Source organism: Rattus rattus, chromosome 5 (genome assembly GCF_011064425.1).
Source record: "Rattus rattus isolate New Zealand chromosome 5, Rrattus_CSIRO_v1, whole genome shotgun sequence".
Classification (NCBI taxonomy): Eukaryota; Metazoa; Chordata; class Mammalia; order Rodentia; family Muridae; genus Rattus; species Rattus rattus.
Window position 1 is genome coordinate 137,168,868 of NC_046158.1, and position 14,926 is coordinate 137,183,793.

At 44.5% G+C, this 14,926-nt stretch overlaps 1 protein-coding gene across 1 annotated transcript in view; it reads left to right on the forward strand.

Annotated features, from left to right (window-relative positions):
- Positions 1-14,926, forward strand: part of Ctnnbl1 (catenin beta like 1) — a 157,366-nt gene that overhangs the window by 90,463 nt on the left and 51,977 nt on the right. The window contains exon 11 of the mRNA XM_032904637.1: positions 12,495-12,676. Within this exon, the coding sequence (XP_032760528.1) occupies positions 12,495-12,676 (182 nt within the window). The remainder of the gene's footprint in view (positions 1-12,494; positions 12,677-14,926) is intronic.

The window sequence follows — 14,926 nt, forward strand, 5'->3', positions numbered from 1 at the left end:
GTCTTTTTCTATTAAATATATTTCATATATATATATATATATATAAATATAATGGTTTTTTGTTTTTTTTTTTTTTGAGAATAGATTCTTCTCTTATACACTACATCTTGACCACAGCCTTATCTTATCTTAGTGGAATTGCTTTGAGTTTTTCTCCATTTAACTTGTTGTTGGCTATATAGGCTTGCTGTAAATTGCTTTTATTATGTTTAGATATGTCTCTTGTATCCCTAATCTCTCCAGGACTTGTAGGACTGTTGAATTTTGTTAAAGGTTTTTTTTTTTTTCAGCATTGACTGTGATGATCATGTGTCTCTCTCTCTCTCTCTCTCTCTCTCTCTCTCTCTCTCTCTCTCCCTCCCTCCCTCTCTCCCTCTCCTTTCTCTCTCTCTCTCTCTCTCTCTCTCTCTCTCTCTCTCTCTCTCTCTCTCTCTCTCTTTCTTTCTTTCTTTCAGTTTGTTTATATGGTGGATTTCATTAACTCATATTTCCTATGTTGAACCATCCCTACATCTCTGGAGTGAAGCCTACTTGATCATGGAGGATGATATTTTTGATATGTTCTTTTGCTTGCGAGTAGTTTATTGAGTTTTTTTTTAATTTATGTTTATAAGGGGAATTGATTTGTAATTCTCTTTCTTTTTGAGTCTTTATGTAGTTTGGCTATCAGTATAACTGTGGCCTGATAAAATTAATTGGGTGATGGTTCTTCTGTTTCTATTTTATGGAATAATTTGAGGAGTATTGGTGTTAACTCTTTGAAAGTCTGGTACAATTCTGCCCTAAAACCATCTCACCCTGGGCTTGTTTTGGTTGTAAGACTTTTAATAATTGCATCTATTTCCTTTTAGGTTATAGATCTATTTAAATTGTTTTTCTGATCTTGGTTTAACTTTGGTAAGTGTTATCTATCAAGAAAATGATCTTAGATTTTTCAGTTTGGTGGATTACAGGTTCTTAAAGTATGTTCTTATATTGTCTAGATTTCCTCCGTGTATATTGTTATGCCTCCCTTTTGTTACTTTGGGTATTCTCTCTCCATCTTTTAGCTAGTTTACATAAGGGTCCCTCTATCTCTTTTGGAATCAACTCTTTCATTGATTCTTTTTATTGTTCTCTTTGTTTTCTTTCTGTTGATTTCAGCCCTCAGTTTGATTATTTCTTGCTGTCTACTCCTTGGGTGTGCTTACCTTTTGTTCTAGAGCTTTTAGGTATGTTGTTAGTGTGAGATCTCTCCATTTTTTTTTGGTTCTTTTTTTCGGAGCTGGGGATCGAACCCAGGGCCTTGCGCTTCCTAGGCAAGTGCTCTACCACTGAGCTAAATCCCCAACCCCTCCATTTTTGTTTTTTAATGTTGGTACTTATTGCTATGAACTTTCCCCTTAGCAGTGCTTTCATTGTGTTTCATAACTTTGGGTATGTTGTGTATTCATTGTTAGGGAATTCTAGAAAGTCTTTAATCTCTTTATTTCTATCTTGACCTACTTTTTATTCAATATAGAGTGCTCAGTTTCCAGAACTTGTAAGCTTTCTGTTGTTTCTGTCACTGATATCCAGGTTTAATCCATGGTGGTTTGGTAGGATTTATTTAGGTAGGAAATAGCTTCCGAGAGTTATTTCAGTTTTACTTTCTCTATCGATACGTGCTTTGCGTCCAAGTATTAATTTTGGAGAAAGTCCCATGAGGTGCTGAAGCAAAGCTCTGTTATTTTGTATTTGGGTGGAATATTCTATAAATATCTGTTCACTTCATTAGGTTTGTAATGTCTGTTGACTCTGGTATTTCTCTGACATGTAGGTGACATGTCTGTTGGTGAGAGTAGGGTTTTGAAGTCTGCCACTATCAGTATGTGAGGGTCAGTGTGTGACTTGAGCTTTCATAGCATTTCTTTTACAAAAATGGATGCTCTTGTGTTTGGGTCATAGATGTTAAGAATTGAAATGTCATCTTGGTGAATTTTTCCTTTGATGACTAAGTAGTATCCTTTCCATCTCTTTTGATTAATTTTGCTTTGAAGCCTATTTTATTAGATAGTAAAATGACTACACCAGTTTGCTTTGTCAGGTCCAATTGCTTGGAAGATCTTTTTCCAATCCTTTACCCTGAGGTCATGTCTATTCTTGATTTTCTTGTATGCAGCAGATGATAGATCCTATTTTCACATCCATACTATTAGCCTGTGTCCTTTTATTGAGGAATTGAGACCACTGATTTTGAGAGATGTTAATGACCAATGACAGTGGTTGGTGGTGGTGGTGGTGGTGTGTGTGGGGAGAGAGACAGACAGACAGAGACAGAGAGACAGAGACAGCAGAGAGACAGAGAGACAGACAGAGACAGAGACAGACAGAGAGAGACAGAGACAGACAGAGAAAGACAGAGACAGTAGAGAGACAGACAGACAGACGAACAGAGAGACAGAGACAGAGATAGCAGGGAGAGAGAGACTCTGAATGAATGAATATGAATGTGTTCCTGTTTTCATAGGTATAAATAATCTCCTTGGGTTGGAGTTTTCCTTCTTCTAGTAGCTACCGTAGAGCTGGATTTGTAGATACATGTTGTCTAAATTCAGCTTTGTAGTAGATTATCTTGTTTCCTCTATCTATAGTGATCGAAAGTTTCACTGGGTATAATAACCTGGGCTGACATCTGTGGTCTCTGCAGCACATCTGTTTTTTTGAGTCTCCATTGAGAAGTCAAGTGTAATTCTAATAGGTCTGACTTTTTGTGTTACTGGGCCTTTTTCTCTTGCAGTATTTTATATACTTTCTTTGTTCTGTATCTTTAGTGTTTTGATTATTATGTAACATGGAGATTTTTCCAGTCCAATCTGTTTGTGTTCTGTAAGCTTCTGGTACCTTTAGAGGCATCCCCTTCTTGAGGTTAGGACATTTTTCTTCTATGATTTTGTTACACATATTTTTGGGGCTTTTGAGTTTGAATTATTCTTTTTCTTTTCTTATTATTCTGAGGATTGGTTTTCTTCTAGTATCCTAGATTTCCAAGATGTTTTGTTTCAGGAGTTTTTGGATTTTATATTACTTTTGCACAATTTATCCATTTCTTCTGTTGTATCTTCAGTGCCTGAGATTCCCTATTCCATCTTTTGTATTCTGCTGGTGAAGCCTCTGTTCACATTCCCAAATTTTTATTTTCTTAATTCCCTCACTTTGTGTTTTCTTTATTGATTCTATTTCCATTTTCAGGTCTTGAACTTTCAGTCTTTTCCTTCCACCATTTTTATTTTCCTGGATTTCTTTAAGGGATTTACTCATTTCTTCTTTAAAGTCATTTATCATAGTCATATAGTTTAAAGATGTGTTTCATATGGTTTTAAGGTCTTTTACTTCAGCTACATTGGAATATTCAAGGTTTGCTGTGGTAGGACAGCTGGGCCCTGCTGGAGTCATACTGCCCTGGCTGTTAGGCATCTTGGTTTGGGGTGAGTATGAGTCTAGGTGCTGATTTCTGAATTTGTCTTTGCTTGGTGGGTGTTTTGCTCCTTGGTTTCTGTTTCCTCTCTGGATTTTCAGAGGGTGTCTTTGCTGTGTATTGCCTGTTTTACTGGCCTGCTTGGCAGTTCTGTTCGAAGGGAGTGAATGTTGGAGGCTCGGGGAGGGCAGGCCAGGGGGAGATAGTCTGTTGCAGCACTAGGGTCAACCCTGAGGATTGGGTCTTGGGGAGCAGAGAATGAAGATGTTCCACAGGCAGCCTACCTTGTCATCTGGCAGGTGTGGCCTATTGAGCTGGGGGTGTCTGCCCAGGTTGGGGGTTGGGACACAGGAGGAGAGGCCAGGGGAGGATGGGATCCACAGGAAGAGTTCACAGAAGGAGGAGCTGGTGTTTTATTGAAATTTACAGAGGTGACGGAGAGGATTGGGTTTGGGGAGGTAGAATGTAAAGGTCCACAGACAGCCTACTACTAGGTCATCTGGCAGGCATGGCCTGTGAATGAGCAGGGGTGTCTGCTCTTGAGTTGGGGACTAGGACACAGCAACTAGATGGGAAGGGGACGATCTGTGGGATACGGAGGAGTTAGGAACAAAGGGGAAAAGAGGCTACAGCTTTTGTTCTGTTACAGAGCTCGGGAGGACCCTGAGAATTGGGTCTGGGGGGACAGAGCTATATCTGCACATTTGCCACTGCGTGGGCTCTTCATGTCCAAGTCAGGAGGATCGTGACTTTGAGGTCACCTCATGAATAGTAGATGATATCTTCAGAACAAAGAGTAGAATTATTTTGGCCATGAGAGTTTTTTAAAAAATGCTATCCCCACCCTCCCAGGGGCTATAATTTCATGTACATGTGCATGATTGTGATCATATTTTATAATCACATATAATAAAATATCATACAATCAAGTATTAAAAACATCGTTGCATGTACATTCTGCTGTTCACAGCTGTCCACTGCAGTGTCTCGGTAGTGGTCCCATCCTTGTTTTTCTCCCCTAAATACTTGAGCTGTTCTGTTCAGGCATCTTCCACAGTGTGCAGCCTGCAGTCATCTCCTCCCTTTTATCAAACGCAGTTTCATCTCAATTTTACTCAATTCAGCCTTGTTCAGTCCAACACGCTGATGGTTCTCTCCCTTCGACATCATCAGATGTCCTAGCTGTTTTAATGTCCTCATCTTCTGTTCTGTCATGTGGTGTTTTGGGTGATGCTTTATGGTGGCATTTATTAAGTTTCGGGTATTGTGACTTTTACCTTGTTCCCTGGGTTTCTGTGTTTTAATTTGCTTATTTACATCTTTGTGGTGCTGGGCGTTGGACTCAAGACCTGGTGTGTGCTGGGCCAGCAGTCTACCACTGAGTCAGTCCCCATGATATAATAACCTGGAAACAGATCCTCTTCCCCCTTATTTACGTGTATGTGGTGTGGTGTCTGTTTTGTTGGTATCTGTTTTGTTGGTGTAGATGTTAGCATGTGTGACACAGATGCCCATGCATGAAGGAGCCAGAGGTTGGCGTCAGGCACCGTCATTTTTCTGTTGATTGTCACCTTTGCTTTTTTGTTGTCGAATGCATTATTCCTGTGTGATATGAAGGTGGTTAGCAATCCGTGCTTGCCAGGGTGGCAGTCAGAGGGCACTCTGTGGAGTCATCTCTCTCCTTCTACCTTCTTCTGAGTTCAGGTTGTTGAACTTGAATTGTCAGACTTGCAAAACATGCTCTTCCACCATGAACCCATCTCCCCATTCCTCTGCCTTCATATTTTGTGACAGGGTCTCTCAGCGTGGTGCTGATAATCATGGTTGGCTAGACTGGCTGGCCAGTGAGCTTCAGGGGTCCACCAATCTCCGTCCTCTCCTGGTTCCCCGCTGCAGTGAGTCTTGGAATCTCCCGGCAGACATGCTCTCTGTGTGTGCTGCCTTTCTATTCTCCATTGCTCCTCATTTGCTTCAGGAAGGGAGGGGACATAAAGACCCATTTCTTGTCCTTCATTTTAACTCACAGGCCAAGCCCAGCACGTATATTATCCATTTTCTTACACTCTGTTGCTGGTAGATAGCAGTACAACACAACTTCTAAGTATCGTTTTACACTGAGCTCCTTGCTATATCGCCCACCCCCTGACCTATGGGGCAGATGCTATCCTCCCAAGACAGCATTTCACCTCAGTCAGGTTTGCTGTAGTGGTACCCCCAAATCTCAGGGACTTACCAGAACAGAGGCTTTCCACACTGAGCACCTCTGTAGCTGGCTCCTGGAAGTTCTGCTATCTGCCTTGGGACATACAAATCACAAAGTGCCACCCACAAGATAAAAGGGAAACCTGAGAGATACAGTCCATCTTTCAGTTTCTCCTCTGAAGATACATGTGTTATACCCACACCTTATTGGCTATAGAGAGTAGCATGGCCAGGGTCTGGTGAGAAAAAGTGTGTTAGCAATTATATGTTGACTCATGGGCTCATGTGAATTAGTCGACTATGGACAGGTTAAAGGACATTGTGTCCATGGCCTGAAACCACTCTGGTCATTGATGATGGCCTGGATGAGTGTCCCCCAAAGGTAATAGAGTTGGTCCTCGGGTGGTGCTGCTTAGAGATAGTGCAGTCTAATGGGAAGTGCTTTGGTCATTAGAGCTGTGTCTTTGAAAGTGGTTATGGCTTTCTAGCTTCTTCCTCCTGCCTCATGGACTTAGGCAGTTTTGCTCTGCTGTGTGTTCTTGGCTGTTGCCATCTGATGCCCCCGCCTGAAGCCCAAAGCAATGAGTTGGAACCTCTGACATCATAAACCTTTTTCCTAAAAGTTCATTCTTGCTTCAGGTGTTTCGTTATAGTTAATGGCGGGAAGCTGATTATAAAGGCATCTTGATCTGTCTAATTCATGCAAATGTCCGGTAAAATGCTGTCATGTTTGGGGAGCTCTACAGGAAACAAGCTCTGTCAAGTGTCTTTCAAAGCAAACCAAGTGATCCTGCATGGGATTAGCCGGATTCCTTGCCAAGATCAGCTCATGGTTACCAGTATCTTTTAAAGAACCTCCTTAAATTACCTCTTTAATTAATCCTAGCTAGCCAGAGTCCGGGGAAGGGAATTCACATATTTAGCCTGTCCTTCAAAGACATTTCCTCCTGGCTTCTGCTGCTTTTCCTCTACCTTTAAAAAGACTACCTCAGGGTAGTCTCACACAGGAGATTCAGTTACAGCCTACATAGACTTAATTATTCTCTCAAGTTTCCCCGCATTCCTGAATTTTTGAACCATTAAGTCCCAGCTGCACATCACTGCCACGTCCTAGAGGCACCTCAGGTTTAACCAGAGCTCTTGGCCCTTTCATCCCTGTCTGCTCCTTTGCCCTGTTTCTTAGTCACTGTTCTATTGCTGTGAAGAGACATCATGAACACGGCAACTTATTTAAAAGTAAATTAATTGTGGGCTTGCCTTGGATTTTAGCAGGTTAGTCCTTTATCGCCATGGCAGGAGCTTGGCGGGAGCATGGCGACACTCATGATCTTGGAGCAGTAGCATCGTGATCTCTGCAGGCCAAGAGAGTGAGCCTGGGCTTGGCCACTGACACCCTTCCTCCAGCAAGCCACACCTCCTAATCCTTTCCAGTAGTGTCACTCCCTGGTGACTTAAGCACTCACATATATGAGCCTATTGTGGGGTCTAGGGGTAGGGGTGATTCTTACTCAACCCCCCACACCCTGCTCTCTCTCTCTCTGCTGTTGCTTCCTTTTCTCCTGCCCCAACCCCTGTCTACCGTGGCTGAGCAATCCAACCTCCCAAGGCACGCAGTTACCTGGCTTCCGCTGTGGTGTGGCCTTCCTACTCTTTCCCTGGTTGCACCTGCTCTTGCCTCTGCCTGTGCTCCTGTTTCCTTCTGCTCCCGCCTTACTTGTCTTGGAAACACAGTTCAGCTTCACCTTTCTGGCCAGGCCTCATGGCAGTACTCCACCTCCTTTGTCTAAACCTCTACTGCAGGACTCAGCCTTCTCAGGCAGCCCTCATCCCTCATCTGCTTGTTTCTGTGCTGTGTGGACCAACCCCCTCCCCTCCCAGAAGCCCCGAGCTGAGCTTTGTCTCTGCATTCTTGACTAGATGTCTGGCACCTGTTAGGTGTCTCATAAATATTTGAGGAAAGGAAAAGATGAGCAAGGAAAATCATACTCAGAATCTGTGTTCATTACAGAAGCGTTTGGGTGTGATAAAGAATAAGCTAATTAAAACTACAACAGGAGATACTGTTCCGGCATCCAAGGCACACATGAGCAGATAGGCAACAGCCAACCCCAGCCATCGGCCATGGCACCCAGCTCGTGGAGGCTGGTGTCCACATTGGTGCTGGCATGATCGACAACCTGATGAACCCAGACAAGACTAAGATAAACTACTTGTCCTCCAGTAGAATAAATATTTCAAATAAAGTCAACCCAAGAAAGTCAGGCCAAACAGCTATTGATCGCTAAAAGCCTGAACTTGAGCCCAATGAATATTCCAAAGTTCACCTCCATGCAGCTTGCCTAAATGGTGATCAATATGCAATTACTGCCCCCCTTTAAAGGCGTCCTACACCGCTGTGCTGCCTACCCAAAGAAGGGCTTTGCTTTTAGAGTCTTTTGTTTCTTGAATTTGCTTAGGCAGGGAAAAAAGAGGGCCTTGGCTCAGCCGGGCTCCTTTGCCTTCAGTGTTTCAAGCAGTCCTGTGTCATTTGTGAAATGGTTTCAGTGTATACTCAATAGAAGCTGAAGGTGCCCTGGTCAGCACTCGTTCATTTCAGGCCGTCCTTTCCTGGTGCTAACCAGTGAGCATTTGTAGCTCCGTTTCCTAATTTCTGCCCGCATGATTATCTGCCCTAGCCATAACCTCTATAAATCCAGCTTGTAAAGCTGGGTTCAGAAGTCCAACCGCAGCAAGAATGAGGATGTTATTTGTGTAGCCTCCTACTAGAATTTCATCTTGAGACAGAAAGTTCTTCCCAGTGGATATCAAACCTTGTTTGCCTCCTCCTGCTGTTTAAACTTTCATATTTCTCTTAAATAGGCCTACACACACACACACACACACACACACACACACACACACACACACACACACACACACACCTTTCTGCTGCAGTCAGACCTCTCTCTGTATCCCATTTACATTATTGCCATAGTCTCTGAACCGTCCTCCCTGCCCACAAGGTCTGCCCCTCCAGCCCCCTCTTCTCTCTGCTTCTGGACTAAGCCTTCTAAATGTGCTCCTTTTAGTGCCCACCTTCTCAGTGACTGGATGGAGTTGGGCTTCCCTAGCATCACGGCAGGGGCCTGGTGTGAACACATTTGCACACACTGTCCTGACTGGCTTCATTCCCACTTGGTGTTCCCCCAGCTCGGCCACCAGTGCCATTGCCACTCACCCCTCTGTTGACAGGCATCCCCTGCTGTGTGATCCCCTCACTGGCTTCTCCCAGATGAAGCTGCTCTTTCCTTCCTCTTAAAATCATGAACATAATTCCCATTACTTCTGTCCTTTAAAACTGTTTTTACTCTCCTTTCCTCAAATCCCTTAAAAACAAGAAACCTCCAGCTTCCAATAGCCAGGACAGTGAACGGGCCTTCTTCTGCCAAGGCCTTCCTCCTGTCTTCAACTCAGTGGCTGGATGGAAGGTCATCTTCTTCTGCCAAGGCCTTCCTCCTGTCCTCAGACTCAGTGGTTGGATGGAAGGTCACCTCTGAGTAGCTGGGTTGATATCTGTGTTGGGAGGACAGATGTGGGAACAGTCGTTGCACATCCTGAACACCTCCTGTCCTCTGGCTTTCTGCAGAATGTAAGCTGTGGAGTAGAGTGGCATCTTTTATCTTTGACAGGAAAGGTGTCCGTCAGGTATTGTGGAGGACCAAGCACAGGGCACTTTTCCTGATGACTTCACGTTCATTTGGTCTCCCCAGATGGATTCTACCTTTTGGAGCAGAAGCCAGGTCTTTGTGTCTACCACAGTGCTGAATAAGTGCTCAGTAAACACTGTACTTGGGTGGTTGATTTACCATCCATATCCAATTAGAAAATAATTGATTTGTCTTAGAATGCTAAAGAAAATCATATAAGATTTTCAGAAATTATGCTCTGTTACTTCTAGATCTTTTAGATCTTTAAAGTCTCCATGTACTGAAGGTTTGGTTGCCAGCCTGTAGTCATGTCGGAAAATAGTAGAACCATAACGAGGTAGGGTGTCGTGGAGAAGAGTAAGGTCGTGTTAATGAGTAAGTGTTGATGAGAGACTTTAGCACCGCCCCTACCTGCTTCCTGACCACCACAGGGCAAACATCCCCATTGCCACACAGCCCCAGTGTGACGTACTGTGCTATGTGGAACCAGGAGAGCACAGAGTAAAACGCCAGAAACAGGCAGGCGAACCTTTCTTCTTTGTAAGTTGTCTCGGGTATTTTGTCACAAACTCCCTAGAGAAACCTACAAAGCGGTAGCTACTAACAGGATGGCTGAGACTTTCACCCCAAAGGGTAGTATCACCTTTAGTTTGGTTTGGTTTGGTTTCTTTTTTTTTTTTCCCCTTAAAAGTCATTTAGCTTTTCTAATTTTACAAAGTACATGTTCACTGTTGGAAAATGAAAGGCACTAAAAGTGGGAAAAGGAACATGAAGATGCAGAAAAAGGACTTGTGAAGTCCAGCATAGTCTCATAATAGAATTACTTCAGTGGGGAAAGAAGGAACTTCCGTAACCCGTGGTAACAGGCACTTGCAGAACGCCCACACCTAACGCCATACCTAATGGTCAGTGAGAAAATGCTTGCCAACCATGGTCAGCAGCAAGATAAGGTGTCTTCTTAGGCATTGAACGGGTGGTTCCAGACAGGGCAGCTGAGCAATGCTGGAAAATAAAAGCATCCAAGCTAGGAAAGGAAAGGAAGAGGTATTTGTTTGCAGCTATTAGAACTAATAAAGAAGTTATATGACCAGTCTAGAAAATTAATTGTATTTCACTGTGACCGGCTTTCACAGTGTAGCCCTGGCTGACCTGTAAATCCCTATGTAGTCCAAACTGGCCCTAGTTCACAGATAGCTGCATCCTGAGGACTGGGGTTAAAGGAATGTGTCACATTGCTCCCTGCAAGAAGCATGCATTTTAAGTCAACTCGCTGTGGTGGCACGTGCCTATACCCTCAGCTCTTGAACAGTGGGGGCAGCAAGACTAGGAGTTTGAGGCCAACCTGGGCTATATGAGGCCCTGTCTCAAAAAAACAAAGGAGCATTGGTTTTAAACTCCCACATATGAATGATTCTGGGACAGTCCTCTGTTCTTCTGTGAAAGAATGAAGCTGGGCCTTACCTCACATTCAAACTTAACTCAAAAAAGATTAGAGGCCTAACTGTAAGAAGTCTGAGAAGAAAATACAGGGTCAGCATTTATGACATTGAATGCAGTAATGGTATGACAGCAAAAGACAAAATTAGATGCATTGGACTCTATCAAAATTTGAAGGTTTTATTCTTCAAATGATACTGTTAAGAAAGTAAGGAGAGGGCTAGAGAGAGCTCAGCTGTCAAAGGGTAAAGTTCACAACCAGAACATCAAGAAAGTAAGGAGAGATTGGCAGATTGAGGAAATGACTTTATCATTTATCTGTTGAGGGATTTCAGAATATAAGAAAACAAATGCTTAGAACACAATGATAAAGGGCACCTGTTCCAAAATGAGCAAAGCAAGCTGGGCTTGGTGTACACCTTCAGGGCAGGTGGATCTCTGTGAGCTCCAGGCCAGCCTGGCCTACATAATGAGCTCTAAAACAACCAGAGCAACACAGGGAGACCCTGTCTCAAAAACAAACAAACAAACAAACAAACAAACAAACAAAAACTAAACAAAGAAATACGAGCAAAGTTTCTAAGTGGGCGTTTCCCCCAAGACTGTCTACAAATGTCCAAGCTCACTGAATACTCAGCTCTATTAGTTATCAGATATGTAATCAGAACCTCAGTGAGGGGCCTCAGGGGAGCAGGTGCTTTCCACCAAGTCTTACAACATGAGTTTGATCTCTGGAACCTACAGACTCCCACACCTACCATGGCCTGTGTGCTTTCCGCAGCATGCATACGCTGAGACAACCTTGTTACCCCCACTAGGATAACAGAAAGTGGATCTCTTGTCACTGGTGTGAAATGATGTGTCCACTGTGGAGAGCAGTCTAGTGGGTAAGCAGAATTACCCTGATAACCAGCAACCTTCTCCTAACAGATGTATTCAAGAAAAAGGAAGTCTCATGTCCCCTTGAAATTTTATACGTGGATATTCACAGCAGCGTTATTTATAGTAGAAAATATATATCCACTTGTATAAAAATCAACATATAGATAACTATACAATGAACTAGTCACCATTTGAAAAAGGGAAATGAACCATGACAAGCTAGCACACGGGTGAGCCCTGAAAACAAGATGCAAAGTCACAGAGACCATGTGTAATAGCATGTGCTTGAAATGCCTGAGTAGACAAGTCTAGACAGCACAGAGCGCTGGCTGCTTGGAGCTCAGGAGCCAGGGGATGGAGGGGAGGAACGAAGGGTGTGTGGTTTTCTCACAGGGCAGTGGAAACACACTGTGGTCGGCCATGGGATGGTTACCTCTGTGTGAGCACACTGCTACCACTGCTGTCCATTCTCAGAGGACAGATCAAGTGATGTGGTTTGTATCTAGTAAAGCTGCTAAGGAAGGGGCTGCTAAACCATCAGCCCTCAGTTTGGTCAGCTTCTCTAGTCTTGCGATGCGCTTCCCACAGAACTGTCATAACACGTGAGGGAATTTGAACATTACCGTTTGCAACTGTAAGATTTTATTCTTGGATGGATAAGACTTTATTCTTCCTATTCCAGATTCTCCTACTAATGTATATGGTAATCTGCTTAGGAATTTCATAATGTAAACATTGTCTCAATTTTTTTGTTTTTATTGGGGGATTTTTTTTCTTCCTAGTAGAATGAGTACACACTAAGAAAAAAAAATGATATATACTGCTTCTTATGGAATACCTTTGGTTTGTAGGGAGAAGAAGATCTCCCGGAGCAGTGCCCTGAAGGTGCTGGACCACGCCATGATTGGGCCGGAAGGCGCAGACAACTGCCACAAATTTGTTGACATTCTGGGCTTACGGACCATCTTTCCACTCTTTATGAAGTCTCCCCGGAAGATCAAGAAGGTGGGAACCACAGAGAAAGAACACGAAGGTAGGGTTCGCTGTGGGGCCCACTGGGGGAGGCAGGTGGGTCATGCTGAGGGAGCTCTGTCTCCTGCTCCAAGCATGGCAAAGCAGCCCAGAGGGTGACCAGTGGCCTTTGTGGGTCCTGTTCTGTGTTTGCTTGAATCCTGGAGGTTCCACTCCCTCTGGCCTGTGTGAGTGCGTGAGAAGGCTTTGTGCTCCTCACTGTAATTTGCAGTTGGTGTCTCTCTGATGGAAGACCCTTTTGAAAAGAGTAATGAGGTGGCCCCACATGTCACCTCCGGAGTGGTGCTTTCGTGTATTTCTGTATTAAAGTATGATTCAGCCAACATCAGGAATTGCCGGAATAAACTATTTACAGCCCAGGTTCCCCTTTTTATGTTTCTCCTCCTGGATGGCGCATACTCCTAGCAAAATGCCGCTGTGAATTGTGAGGCCGTAACCGGAGTAGTTACCGCCAGGCCAGTGTCTTCCTGGTATTGTCTGGTGGCCTGCAGCATCCCTCCCCCAGTAAATAGCTGCAATGCTCTCTGGAAGGCCGGCGATTTATGGGCATTGACAGCTCCGCTGGAGGCTAGCAGACACTTGCACCCGAGAATTTACATGGTTGGATGGCTATTTTAAAGTGCCGGAGCGTGCAGAGAGACAGGAAGCAGTATGTGTGGAAGCGGAGGAAACCTGAGCTGCTGGGGAAACTCACTGGGCCTTGTCAAGGGGCTCTGTGTCCCACATTTGGGTGACTTTTTCCTCAGTGATTGGTAGAGTTGGCCTAGACACCTGCCATATTCACTTGTGCCCCTCACCCTCCTGTCCGTGTCTCAAATAGACCTGGCTCTGTCTCCCCAAACTCGAAGATCATTTAAGTGATCATATGAACTCTCCAGAGGCAGCACTCAGACTGAGAGAACAAGTTAGAGACCTCATCTGATTCCGGTCGGATATTGACCAAGCTAGCTGTGAACCAGTTAACCCCGCTGCCTGCCTTTTTCTTTCTGTGGTCGGACTCAGTTGAAAGAGGCCATGGGAGGAGAAGTGAGGGCCTAGATATCTAGACAGGCTTGCGGCGGCCACTGCTCACTGCCTGCCAGGTTCTGCTAGAGCCGTGTTCTTCGAAGTCTCATTTAGGCCTCAGAGCTGGTGCAGAAAATGGTGATATCTTTGCTAATTCTTATAGAAAATCAGCTCGCACAGGGCCAGTGTGTTAGCTTTTGTATGTTTGTGTGCATACATGTGTGTGGATATATATGTGTGCCTACATGGGGAGATCAGAGAGCAACTTCAGATGCTGCTCCTCTGCAGCTGCCTACTTCGTTCTATTTTTAAAAATATATTTATTTATTTTATGTACCTGAGCACACTGTAGCTATCTTCAGACACACCAGAAGAGGACACTGGATTCCATTACAGATGGTTATGAGCTACCAATGTGGTTAGGACCTCTGGAAGAGCAGTCAGTGCTCGTAACCACTAAGCCATCTCTCTAGCCCCTACTTTGTTCTTTTGAGACAGAGACCCTCTTTGGCCTGGGGCTCACTTATTTGCTAAGCCAATGTAGCCAGCTGGCCTCGGGTCCCCCTATCTCTGTCACCTCAATACCAAGTACCAACCTTTTTCACTTGGGTTCTGAGGATAAACTCTGGTCCTCATGCTTGCAAGGCAAGCACTTCATCAACAGAGCCATCTCCTCCTGCCCCCGACCAACCCGACCCAGACCCTTGGTCTAAAATCTGAGGAAGTGAAATTAGTGAACTAAAAGCTGTGATGTCTGTGCCTTCAGCTTCTGAGCTCTGGGCCCTGGTTGTCAAAGCTGCTTCATAAGCCAGCGACTCTTCACACCGCTGGGGCCAACCTTTGGCTTCTCCTGAGAGACTTGACACTGCTTTGAGCATGCGTGGAGGCAAGGTGAAGGAAAACAGCCCTGAGCTAGCTCTTGTTCCTATGCAGGGATCTGAGAAGAAGGAAGTGACAGATCCAGCCAACAGCTGTTTTCCTACTGAAAAATGTGCCCGGTGGCACGCTGGTGACAGAAGATTGCCGTTAGAGTGCCCACATTAGGATTTGATAACTTTATATTAGTGGGGGCAATGGCTTGGGAAGACAGCTCCTAGAAGGCTGGGCTGCACTGGCTGGCGAGGATAGGCTGTGCAAACTGTCCCATGAGCTTTGAATGGCAGGAGGACTAGATAGGGCACATCATACCCCGTTTCTTTACCCTGCTTTATCCCATGCGAAAGCCCTGTGCTCCAACTGCTGCCCA